Below are 12,712 nucleotides of genomic sequence, written 5' to 3' on the forward strand. Positions count from 1 at the left end.
GGCGGACATTTTAGAAAAAGACGCGAACAATAACAATGACTACTTCTATCAAGTTTATTACAGTTTCTTTTACAGTTTGTAGTCATACTATGATACTAGTGTTTTCTGATTATTGAGTTTAATAAAGTTTGTAAAACTTGTTATTCTGCTGTTTTCTTCACAGATACATATTCTGTAAAATATCGCGGTACGTACCGCGATACAGTGTTGCCGTACCACGATATACCGCGGTACGCTCACGGCGTATCGTGACAGCCCTATTGCACATTGATTGAAATGTACTACAACACATTGATAGACATGTACTACAACATATTGATAGACATGTACTATAACATTGATTGACATGTACTACAGCACATTGATTGACATGTACTACAACACATTGATTGACATGTACTACAGCACATTGATTCACATGTACAATGTAGGCTTGTACTTTAGAACATGGATTCACATTTACTAAAGAAAATGAATTGTCAAGGACTACATCAAATTGATACTATAGCATATTTATAGATCTGTATTCTAGCACAATCATTGACAGATACTTTATTAAATTGTTTCACATTTAATAAAACACACTTAGTCATTGACTTGCACTGTAGCACAATAATTCTCATTTACTATAGCAACTTGATTGACATTTTGTCTAGAACAGTGTTGCACATTTACAATAGGACAGTGATTGACATGTCCTCTAACAAAGTGATTTAGAGTACTCTAAAATAATAATTTACATATACACTAGCACATTGATTAACATGCATGCAAGTACAGTGATTGATATGTACATTTAGTAACATAAGCACAGTGATTTACATATACCTTATCACAGTAATGTACTTGTTTACTAGAACAGTGATTGGTATTCAATACTAGCACAGTGATTTAAATATCACTATAAATAAGTGATTATTTACATGCATGCTAGTACAGTGATTGATATGTACACTAGCACGGTGATTTACTTGTTTACTAGAACAGTGACTGTGATTGATATGTACTAGCACAGTGATTTACATATCACTATAGACAAGTGATTTACATGCATGAAAGTACAGTGATTGGTATGTACACTAGCACAGTGATTTACATAAAGGCTAGCACAGTTATTTACTTTTGTACTAGAACAGTGATTGGTATGTACACTAGCACAGTGATTTACATATCACTACAGACAAGTGATTTACATGCATGCTAGTACAGTGATTGATATGTAAACTAGCACAGTGATTTACATATACGCTAGCACAGTAATAAACTTGTTTACTAGAAAAGTGATTGGTATGTACACTAGTACATTGATTTACATATATGATAGTACTGCAATTTTCTTGTTTACTAGAACAGTGATTGGTATGTACACTAGCACAGTGATTTTCATATTCGCTAGCACAGTAATAAACTTGTTTACTAGAACAGTGATTGCTATGTACACTAGCACAGTGATTTAAATATATCTTAGCACAGTAATTTACTTGTTTACTAGAACAGTGATTGGTATGTAAACTAGCACAGTGATTTACATATCACTATAGACAAGTCATTTACATGCATGCTAGTACAGTGATTGATATGTGTACACTAGCACAGTGATTTACATATCACTTACAAAAGCTAGTCAAGGAATTAATGCCAGTCGCAGGCTGATAGATATTCTAAATGGAGTCCATGTCTAGTTACCAGTTACTGCTACCAATGAACATTACATATTACATGAATTGATCATAGATAATATAAAGTAATGTCTTTATCAGGCATCTGGCCCATAGTTCGCCTTAAAGTATATCATCAATGCAGGCTGGTACGTACGTAAAATATAGCCAATGTAATAACAACTATCCCATTTACAAACATTTAATAAAAATTGACGAGTTTACAATTTACTCAAATTGTGCTTTTATTGAGTGATCAAATCTAATACCCCGCAAGTGTGATACGAATGTCGCTAAAGTGTACGCTACATGCATGACATGACCAGTGTATTCAGTGTCACTAAATAAATACTCTCCCACACTCTCCGTTTAAATTTGTTAAACAGACCATGGGTATTTGGTTCAATTTAAATTAAACCCGAAATTACACACACACAATTTACATAGCGCAATATTGTACATAGTAACGTAAAACAATACGAATCGGGATGGCTAGTTACATGTATGAACAAGGGACAAAATTGTCACAAAACCAGGTTTTCATTGTGAAAAAAAAATCTGATAAAGGGAGAAAACTCAAACTGAACTTTTGAAATGACCAAAAAAAATTAACCCCCTTTGTAATTTTTTTTTTTTTAAATCTATTTTTAGTCGTGGCGACCTTGACATTGGAGATATTGACGTGATTCTTTCGTGGGACACACCGTCCCATGATGGTGAACAAATGTGCCAAATGATTTTAAAATCTCACAATGAATGACATAGTTATGGCCAGGACAAGCTCATTTATGGCCATTTTTGACCTTTGAACTCAAAATGTGACCTTGACCTTGGAGATATCGACGTAATTATTTCGCGCGACACACCGTCCAATGATGGTGAACAAATGTGCCAAATGATTTTAAAATCTGACAATGAACGACATAGTTATGGCCCGGACAAGCTTATTCCGCCAGCCCGCCAGCCCGCCCGCATTCGCCAATCTAATAACCAGTTTTTTCCTTCGGAAAACCTGGTTAAAAAAGGGTTTCCTGCCAACAGTAGCTATAGTGGTTAAAATACTAACTTCAACTCGAATAGTAAATAGTTTATGGATACTTCTATGTTTCTTCGCTTGTATATAGCTTTGACACCAAAATGTACTCGCAATATTCAAGATACATCGCCATGAGTCATGACGTTGGATTTTCTTCATGTCACCACTGTGCCTCTAATAAATGTTTTGTCATGAAACAATTCAAATGGATTTATTAGTTCTATTACGGGCCCTTATTTTTTATCGTCGATAAAAAGTAGGGCATTGTAAAGTACAACAATGCATATAAAGTGTTAATGTATCCAAGCTGGAGAGTGGTGTCACGGTTTAAACATAAGCAATCTGACGTAAAGCCGTATTTCTTAAAATACCCGGTATTGTAGTGATCGGACACTGTGATTTCAGCACAACATAGCACATACATGTGTTGTGAAAACAATTAGACGATAAAGGTGGATTCTGCACAAAGGTACAAATGAAAAGGTTTATGAAACGTATTAATTATATTAAAGCTTGAAGTTAGATCTAGATGAGTCACGATGTATTCCAATAAAACCTGCAAACTCCAATCATAATATTAATACATAATGTATACATAGCAACACACAGACTGCATTTACATCCGAGATACCGGTAGATTGATTCATTCACAACATGCTGACTACTCGGATCACCACAGTCTAGTCAGACGATATCGATCTACCAACTAACATTCCCCTTCCCCATCATCGATAACAACGATCATATACGGACTAATATTTTCACACAATTAATACATACAGTTCAACTGCTCAGTCTTTAAAAATAAGTAAAGAGAATACTTAACCAATTATAAATATCCCTGTATTTCAGACTGTAACACACGATTTTCACAGACACACTACCGGCATACAGCCCACATGTGTTTAACATGCACATCGACCGACAGTTATAAACCAATGAAAGCCGCACAGTGGTATTGACTTTCGCTTTGCGATCTAATTTTGTACTCTATGCAGGTTAAAAGGTCGTGCCCAAGTCGACAGGGGAACAAGTTGGTACATGTGGTATGTGATGTGAACCACAGGTGATTAACGTGAGGCTATGAAATTGAAAACCTCATTTTGAATGATCAATTATCATATCATAACGAAAAATAAACTATATATATATATTTGATAGTGAACTTTTTTTTCAGAAAAGTTGATTTTTCGTTATAATATTATTATTTATCATTCAAAATGATGTTTTCACTAATTAATATCATAGCCACACGCTAACCACCTGTGCTTCGAACGGACATTGCCAAAATGCGTTAAATTCTGCTGTTAAAAAATGCTCGTTTAAAGAAATTTAATTTATTTATAGATGATATTGGCCTTTAAACCTATTTATTTTGGCTTGATTCCACCGAAAGCCTCTGGCTTATTTTAGACGCTCTCGAGTCCGTTTCCTGGACATAGAACCAGTTCTTGGTGCCTTTGGGGGAAATCTAAAGAACGCCCCCACAGTGGGAACGAATCCGTGCCCTCCCGGTCGCTAGGCGGACACCATATCCATTACGCCACGGCCACGGCCTTTGCTGTAGGGAGACCGATGCTACACGTGACACTTCGTCATTTAAAGCGAGATTCTACGATTTTTTTATATGTGTTAAATTGTTATATATTAATAAAATAGGTTACAATAACACAAAATAGGCAAGAAAAATTATATATTGAAGACGAATTTCATAAAATGCAGCAAAGATAAATTAGCGCCCCGGGCCGATTGTGACGAAGATATTTCGTACATATTTTCCTTCAATAACCGAAGCATTCGACGTTTTAGTTAGTGTTCGTGTGTCGTATGAATAGATATTATTGCAGGAATTTTAAATGAACCGTTAAATTAAATTTAGATTCACATCGTACATGCATGATTTACATGCTGGCGAATTCGACTGTACAGACATTATCGATTTCAGAATTAAATATCTGGCTTATTTCGCATTTTTGGACACATGTTCTTCTTAACTTGTATGTTAATTTATATTGAAATATATGTTTACTAAGTTTTTCACACATTTTATATACATTAATAAATATTTGACAAAATCGTATAATCTGGTTTACATTTGTGTAAGGTTATTTTGAAGTTATTTTTAGACAGGTAACTTCAAGCCGGTTTATGGCCAAATTCACGGTGTATATGCATATCGGTGGCCTCTCTGTCAATATGCAGCCTCTCTGTTCATTCACGGCTGCCTCTCTGTTATATACAAGAAAACGGATGATCGACATTCACAAAACAGGTAAGAAAATATATAATTAAAACCCGTAAACACATTTGTGCATAAAAAGAGAAGATCCATGAGTTGAAGCATATATCCAGCTAAATGTTCACAGTATTCCGCAAGTCAAAACACTTATCACAACCTCTATCGAAGATGGAATGATGACGAGGCTGGTGGAACAATCGTGCATACATGCCACTTTGATGACTTTTTAACATAGCTTTTCCCTAATATGTCAAATATCTAGTGTCATTGATAGCATCTTTATGATCAAATCCTTACGTTCAATGTACGCTATATAGTAATTTTCATCAATTTTACTTAAAAAATGCCTACTTTCGCTTTCGTTGTTGCACGGGAAGCCTCTCGATCGGCTCACTTTTCTGGCACGGGTAGCCTATCAAGTCGTCGATTGGCACTGGCATGGGAACACTCGCCATTACATTTTTAGGCCGAATAGCCGTTCCCTGCAACAATGGGAATGGTGTATTTTAAGCGTCGCAATGATAAAATGATTATCTTTATCATTAAATAAATTTATTTAAACTGTCATAATATTCAAGTTCAATATTTTGACACCAGAATTGTCAGTTTCACAATAGTTAAAAGAAATATGCCATGTGTAGGCAATATTATCTGCAGTATTTTGTTCTTCTAAAATCCAGCGCGATATGCGACACTCAAATCTTGATTGTCGCATGTCGACTTTAAATGTCGAATGTCATATCGTGCGTCGCTTAAATGTCGTGCGTCAACCATGAATGTCGACACGCGACAATCTACTTGGCACTATCCGGATTCCGTTTTTAACACGTGTTAAAATTATTGATAGTAAAAATTTAAAATGCCAGAATATTGTATGTAAATATCACTTTTAACGTAATTATTTGGACTAACGCTATCGGCTTCATATTTGTGGTATCTTTATGTACATGTATAAATCCGTCAGTAATGAAAATCGCGTTGATAAATTGCTGAAATAATGAACACATATTGGTGCCACGTGTTTACAGTACATAATGCAAAAACCAAATATTCGTTAAAGGGGCCTTTTCACAGATTTTGGCATTTTTTAACTTATTCATTAAATGCTTTATATCGATAAATGTAAACATTGGATCGTAAAAGCTCCAGTAAAAAATCAAGAATAAAATTTAAAAAAGGAAAAGAACATTGCCCGGACCAGGTTTCGAACCAGTGACCCCTGGAGTCCTGCCAGAGTCCTGAAGTAAAAACGCTTTAGCCTACTGAGCTATTCCGCCGAGTACACATATGTGTAGTATTTTATACCTTATATAAGCAATCTTCGTAGTTTCACAAAATTTAACGACAAAAACAGAACTCTCCAAATTATTCAATCGTTTCGCGTTGCAACGCTTTATAATTTTTAGGTTTTAAAATCGTCAAAACATGCATATAATTGCTATATTAGACCATGGTTAATGTTCAGCATTACTGTTTCCTCACAAATATCATAACTAAAACGAAAATTTGCGAATCTGAAACAACTTTTTTCAATTTTGTCAATTTACCAAAGCGTGAAAAGATCCCTTTAAAATGCCACGAGTTCATGGATTTTCTCGTCCAAGTCAAGTAACTTGTCGCCGGCTAGCCTCAGATTTTCAAAAGGGCCCATTTTAAAACTTCCTTTTAAAACGGCTTTTTACAAGTTGATGAACCAGTCAATAAGTATCCCTGTCGATTGACTCGGACTAGTTGCTTCCTGGTTCACTGAGCCCTGGTATCAACGTTAATTCATTTGATATCAATGTTATCTTTCAATTTTGGCCAATAGCCAAAAGCACAAAATTGTGTTCATAAATATTCAAAAATGAAATATTTACAGCTAAAAAAGGGCACAATAAAAGATTAATTTTTGTAAAAGTCTAGCCTATAATAAGTCATATCCACTCGAGAAGAGAACTTTGATATATCATGCGGTTTAGTTTGATCTAATTTGCAATACTTGTTCAAATATTGACGTTTATTAACAAGAAATGCAATGGAGAGGGTTCCCATGCCAGTGTCAATCGACGACTAGATAGGCTACCCGTGCCAGAAAAGTGAGCCGATCGAGAGGCTTCCCGTGCCACAACGAAAGCGAAAGTAGGCATTTTTTAAGTAAAATTGATGAAAATTACTATATAGCGTACATTGAACGTAAGGATTTGATCATAAAGCTGCTATCAATGACACTAGATATTTGACATATTAGGGAAAAGCTATGTTAAAAAGTCATCAAAGTGGCATGTATGCACGATTGTTCCACCAACCTCGTCATCATTCCATCATCGATAGAGGTTGTGATATGTGTTTGGACCTGCGAAATACTGTGAACATCTAGCTTCAACTCATGGACCTCCTCTTTTTATGCACAAATGTGTTTACGGGTTTCAATTTTATATTTTCTTACCTGTTTTGTGAATGCCGATCGTCCATTTTCTTGTATATAACAGAGAGGCAGCCGAGAATGAACAGAGAGGCAGCATTTTGACAGAGAGGCCACCGATATGAATCTACACCGTGAAATTTGACATTCTACCTGTTAATGCAACAATGACATTTGAAGCACACGTGGCACGTCGTCCTTTGATGGTTTTTATTTTTGACAGATAAAAAAACCATCCAAGTATGGAACAGTTAAGGATAAAACATGATTTTTAAAGCTGTTAATGGCAAAGTGTTACACGCGACACATCGTCTTAAAGGGATCTTTTCACGCTTTGGTAAATTGACAAAATTGAAAAAAGTTGTTTCAGATTCGTAAGTTTTCGTTTTAGTTATGATATTTGTGAGGAAACAGTAATACTGAACATTAACCATGCTCTAATATAGCCATTATATGCATCTTTTGACGATTTTAAAACCTAAAAATTATAAAGCGTTGCAACGCGAAACGATTGAATAATTTGGAGAGTTCTGTTTTTGTCGTTAAATTTTGTGAAACTACGAAGATTGCCTATATAAGGTATAAAATACGTCAATAATGTGTACTCGGCGGAATAGCTCAGTAGGTCAAAGCGTTTTTACTTCAGGACTCTGGCAGGACTCCAGAGGTCACTGGTTCGAAACCTGCTCCGGGCAATGTTCTTTTCCTTTTTTTAATTTTTTTCTTGATTTTTTACTGGAGCTTTTATGATCCAATGTTTACATTTATCAATATAAAGCATTTAATGAATAAGTTAAAAAATGCCAAAATCTGTGAAAAGGCCCCTTTAAGGTTATTATCATTTGTGCCAGGTTATTTAAACAAGAAATATCTATATAAAAAGATATTCGGCGTTTATCCTGACTTTAAAATAAACGTAGAAAAAATACTTTTCTAACTTATTAAATAAAATAACAAAGGTTTAAGTATTGTTGTGTGTATTTTTCACTAAAAACCGCATGCCCACCGCATCAAATGGCTGATATGAAGTGCGCGTATATATAAAACCACATAATATTTTTTAGATACAAATTTACTATTTATATTTGATTAATACGCAGTTTTCTTTCCACACATGCAAATAACACTGTTACACCCGAGATATGCGATCATTGGTCTTAATGCATATGTGGCCAGCGAAATACAAGCCCAGCATAAGCACTGGCGCAGTCTGATCATGGGCTACGCTATCCGTATAAAAAAAACAGCACGCAAGGTTTCGTTGTATCTCCCGGGTATCATTTCAAGTGTCCATATCCTGTTCAGACTGCGCTGATGCGCCGGCTGAACTAGAGCTACGCTGGCAGCATATTGTATAAGTACAATTTTCGCATTGCGCAGGTCTTTAAAAATCTTATTGCGTCTTGTAAATGGAACATCAAACCACAATACTTTCTTGTAGAAAATTAAAGTCACATTGTATTAATTATAGCAAACTGGCAAATGACGGTAGCCTGTCATCGCAGAAAAGACTTTAAGACAGACTGACACATGTGTGTCTAGATAATTAAATGATTTCCCTTCTATCATGGACACTAAACTATTTCGGTAGTTTTGTCTCACAATGAACACAAATGACATTAACCGATAGGTTTATTCATTTTTCCCTAAAATTCGTGGTATTTGATATCTTTGAAGCAATACTGTATTATCAACATAAGGAGTTTATTGATATAGAGAATACTAGGTTAGCGTTGAATACAGAGAAGTTGAGGCTCTGTTGCGAGGCTTAGAACGCCGGAAGCGCGAGCCTTGGCGAGCGCTTTCGGTGTTCGAGCCGAGCAACATAAACTTCTCTGTATTCAACGCTAATCCTAGTATTCTATTTATCCCATTTGATTTTTTTCAACGTGACATTTAACATAAATATATCTAATAACCTTAACAATAATTTTAATTCAGTCATAAAAGCGCTTAAAATCTAACAAATACATGTAGCCATGCGTAGTGATATACATGTATTTGTTCTGGTACGCAAAATAGTCTTTAAAAAATTCACACACAAACTGTAAAACAAGTAAAAATATCACCATATGCCTACAATCAATTTTACGCAGTATGCGAATTTTAACACATTACGACCGCGAAAAGAAGATTTTACTTTACTATAATTCATTTTATTTTCGAAAGAAAATGATCAAAATCCAATATGGCGGCGATTGCTCCTGACAAAATGCTGTCGATGTCAACATACATGTACACCATTGACGACCTAGTTCTGGCTAACATAACTTTAAATGTCGCTTTTTATGATTTTTGACTGGCGCGATTTTGTACAGGTCTGTCAATACTAAATAAACTGTACGCTGAAGTTTCTTTAGCTATCGAAGACCTTGACAATTTTGACGAGTAAACAGACAATTGCAGCGACTGACACTTTATTTGACAAAATATACAGCATAATGAGGACAGACTATTTTTGAATTTGCAATAAAGTACAAGAAGATGAATGCTTTTTATTTCATCTTGATATCATGCGTTATAACAGAGTTATGGCACTTTGAAATATCCAATTTTTGTAAATTTTCCGGACAACAGTCTTTTACCACTTTTTAGCTCATAAGCTATAAAAATTGAGTGCTAAAATGAGCAAAATTCTTTGGAAAACCCAATATTATTCATTTAAAATGATATAAATGATGCAATATATTGTTAATATTATATACAGACAATAAAACAAATACTGATGACTAGATTTGTCTGTTTAACCTAAGGCTGAAACACGGGCTGTTTGTAAAACACGCATGTTTCAAAAATGGGCTGTCAGTTGTAGTGGCAGCCATTGTGTGAATACGTTCTTGAGTTATCATCCAGAAACCATTTGACTGTTTTGAGTCACTGTGACCTTAAACTTTGTACTAGTGACCTGAAAGTCAAAAGGTGTCATCTGCCGGTCATGGCTAATGTCCATATGAACTTTCCTGATTCCAGGCTTAAGCGTGCTTGAGTTATCATCTGGAAACTTTTTTCGGCGTAAGCTGTATTAAGCAAGCTTTTCACCCTGACTTGACCTTTGTAAGTGTCCAATAATACTCAAATAAAATTTCCCGCGGCTAGGTACGAATGAATACACTTCATTTATTCCATTGGCTGATTTGAGTATAACACCAGAACATTGGAAACATATCCGCGTCTTTGTAACACTGTTTTACTGCATGAAACAATTTTATCTCTAATGAAAAGGCTCAATAGATAGAACAGTTTTACAATCAATTTTTGACATAAATACAGTTTGTGCGTTCACCTTTTATTTTCAGAGAATTAACAGCGCAAAAGCGTTTATACTAAAGGCTATGTTGTCATATTTAGTAATTACTTGCATTGCATTTCAACCCGCGAGGTTTCGGGTCATTTCGCGGCCATTTGTGAAAGTCAGAGTTTATATACAGTTCATCACCGGAGTTCGCAGAAGGGGTTGCGATCATTGTGTTACACCGGTCTTACTGACAATAACGTAGTGACTGTAATGCATTGCATTCCAATCCGCAAGGTATCAAGGTCAGTTTGCGGTCAGTTGCAGAAATCTTTATATAAACGCCGTCTCGTAAACTTTGTGCACTTGAAGTCTGTTTTGATCAGAGAGATACTAAATAAAGATATTCGGCGATATTATTGTGGTATGTCAATCATCGATTTTTAATATGGTTTCAACATTTGCATGATAAGGACCAATTTTGATAAAATTAATTAGAAATATTTATCCATTTGGACCAGTTTATTAAGCATGAGCAGTCTTCGAATTAGCCTATAAGCCCGAAGCCCGAGTCGATTCTTGGGCCGGTCGGTCGATCCTAAATGCTAATAAAATAGCCCGATCGGTCGATTAAATATTTGAGCGTCATATCAATAACCTGATTTATACGCGTTTTTAAGAAGCACGTTTAAATTTGCTATTTAAATGCCTAAAATGACGTTTTAAAGCATGCGGCCGCCATTTTTCTAAACTGTCGTGTAAGCATCCGGGTATGTTGCTATTTAAAGTAATGATGCAATTGACGCCCAACCAAGATGAGGTTATTCAAACTGAACATGTGTAGATCACGTTCCGGGATGTTCGCGCATCGGGCACTTCGTAATGTTTTAAAATAATGACCAATCTAGAAGCGTATTTAATTTGAGAAGCGTTTTCCGAAAATGTATTTATAATTCATGAAAAATGGACAAGTAATTTTTTCAATAAAAATTAAAGAGTCTGTAAGGGATATTGTACGCATTGGGTTAAAACAAATTGATACTTATTACAGGTAGGTTTCCATGTGTTTTAATCAATTATTTTTGCGCATTAGAATAAGTTTTTTTAATGTATTATTAATAATTGTAGTACTTTCGTTTATTCTGTAATCTCGTTCTGCTACGTGACCTATTTTGCTACTTATAATCTGTTTACAAATATACAATACTTTTCACGGTTGACACATGCTTATCAAAACATCGGGAGTAAATTAAAGAAGCAGACATTGTCACTTGTAGATTGGGCAATTAACACACCCAGTGGCCTTTTGTTCTGAAGTCACATGCCGACAATTCAGAAATTCACCGGCGATTGTCCTAGTAATAATACGATAATAATCTGTTATTTTAATAGGCTGATGTATTTTTGAAGTTTTTCGGATATTTTTTAAACATGATAATAATTCGCTTTAAAATAAAACAAAACACCGGTCAAACTGATTAATGGAATCATTGAATGAGAACATGTGTAATAATAAAGTTACAATAAACAGCATAATTATCTGGTGCATTTTGTATAAAATGCATTTCAAAAGGAAACATTATACCCTTTATTACTGTAATCACATGCATCTGTTTTTACTAATGGAAGTAGATTTTCTGATTGTTAATAACTATTTTGGTGTTCCTGGCCAAAAAAGTCATAAGATTTAAATTGACCTCCTCGGGCTATTGAACATGTCTTCGGGCTATTCAAAATTCCATCGTATTAGCCCGAAGGGCTATTTGGCTAAAATATTTAGCGTGAAGACTGAGCATGAGCACAATAATTCACTATACTATAATTATGCAATTAAATAAGATTCGAGTATTGCCGGCTGACCTATATGCACTCGTTTATTTTCATGTTTCTTGTGTTTTTCTATTCTGTAAATATAGATATCTGAGTAATAATATCACATAAAGCAAAATAAGCCACGAAATCTGGCGCAACACCCCGTAATTGATTTGCTTATGATGTAGCTAAGAACTGCGCAGAAAAAAGGCATCCGCTACTTTTTATCTCATAGAGATAACTTTTGATCGTTCATAAACATCGACCACAATCAACGCCGTATATCTTTTTTAAAGATATTTCTTGTTACTGATTGAGTAACTGAGACCTT

The 12,712-nt window shown here is 35.0% G+C and overlaps 1 protein-coding gene and 1 long non-coding RNA gene across 5 annotated transcripts in view; one reads left to right on the plus strand and one right to left on the minus strand.

Moving 5' to 3' along the window:
- The window catches only part of LOC127862921 (elongation of very long chain fatty acids protein 5-like), a 33,977-nt gene extending 28,820 nt beyond the window's left edge, over positions 1-5,157 (minus strand). The window contains exon 1 of one of the 4 annotated variants that reach the window (XM_052402196.1): positions 5,091-5,157. In XM_052402196.1, coding sequence (XP_052258156.1) covers positions 5,091-5,142 — 52 coding nt within the window. In that variant the 5' untranslated portion in view covers positions 5,143-5,157. Of the gene's footprint in view, positions 1-3,301; positions 3,357-3,520; positions 3,663-5,090 lie in introns of those variants that run through there. The other 3 variants (XM_052402199.1, XM_052402198.1, XM_052402197.1) reach the window with 3 other exon arrangements.
- On the plus strand, positions 4,882-7,469 carry LOC127862936 (uncharacterized). Its single transcript, XR_008040869.1, has 3 exons — positions 4,882-4,966; positions 6,944-7,054; positions 7,405-7,469. It is a non-coding gene; the product is annotated as an uncharacterized LOC127862936 (long non-coding RNA).
- The last annotated feature ends 5,243 nt before the right edge of the window (positions 7,470-12,712 follow it).

This window comes from Dreissena polymorpha, chromosome 16, assembly GCF_020536995.1.
Source record: "Dreissena polymorpha isolate Duluth1 chromosome 16, UMN_Dpol_1.0, whole genome shotgun sequence".
Classification (NCBI taxonomy): Eukaryota; Metazoa; Mollusca; class Bivalvia; order Myida; family Dreissenidae; genus Dreissena; species Dreissena polymorpha.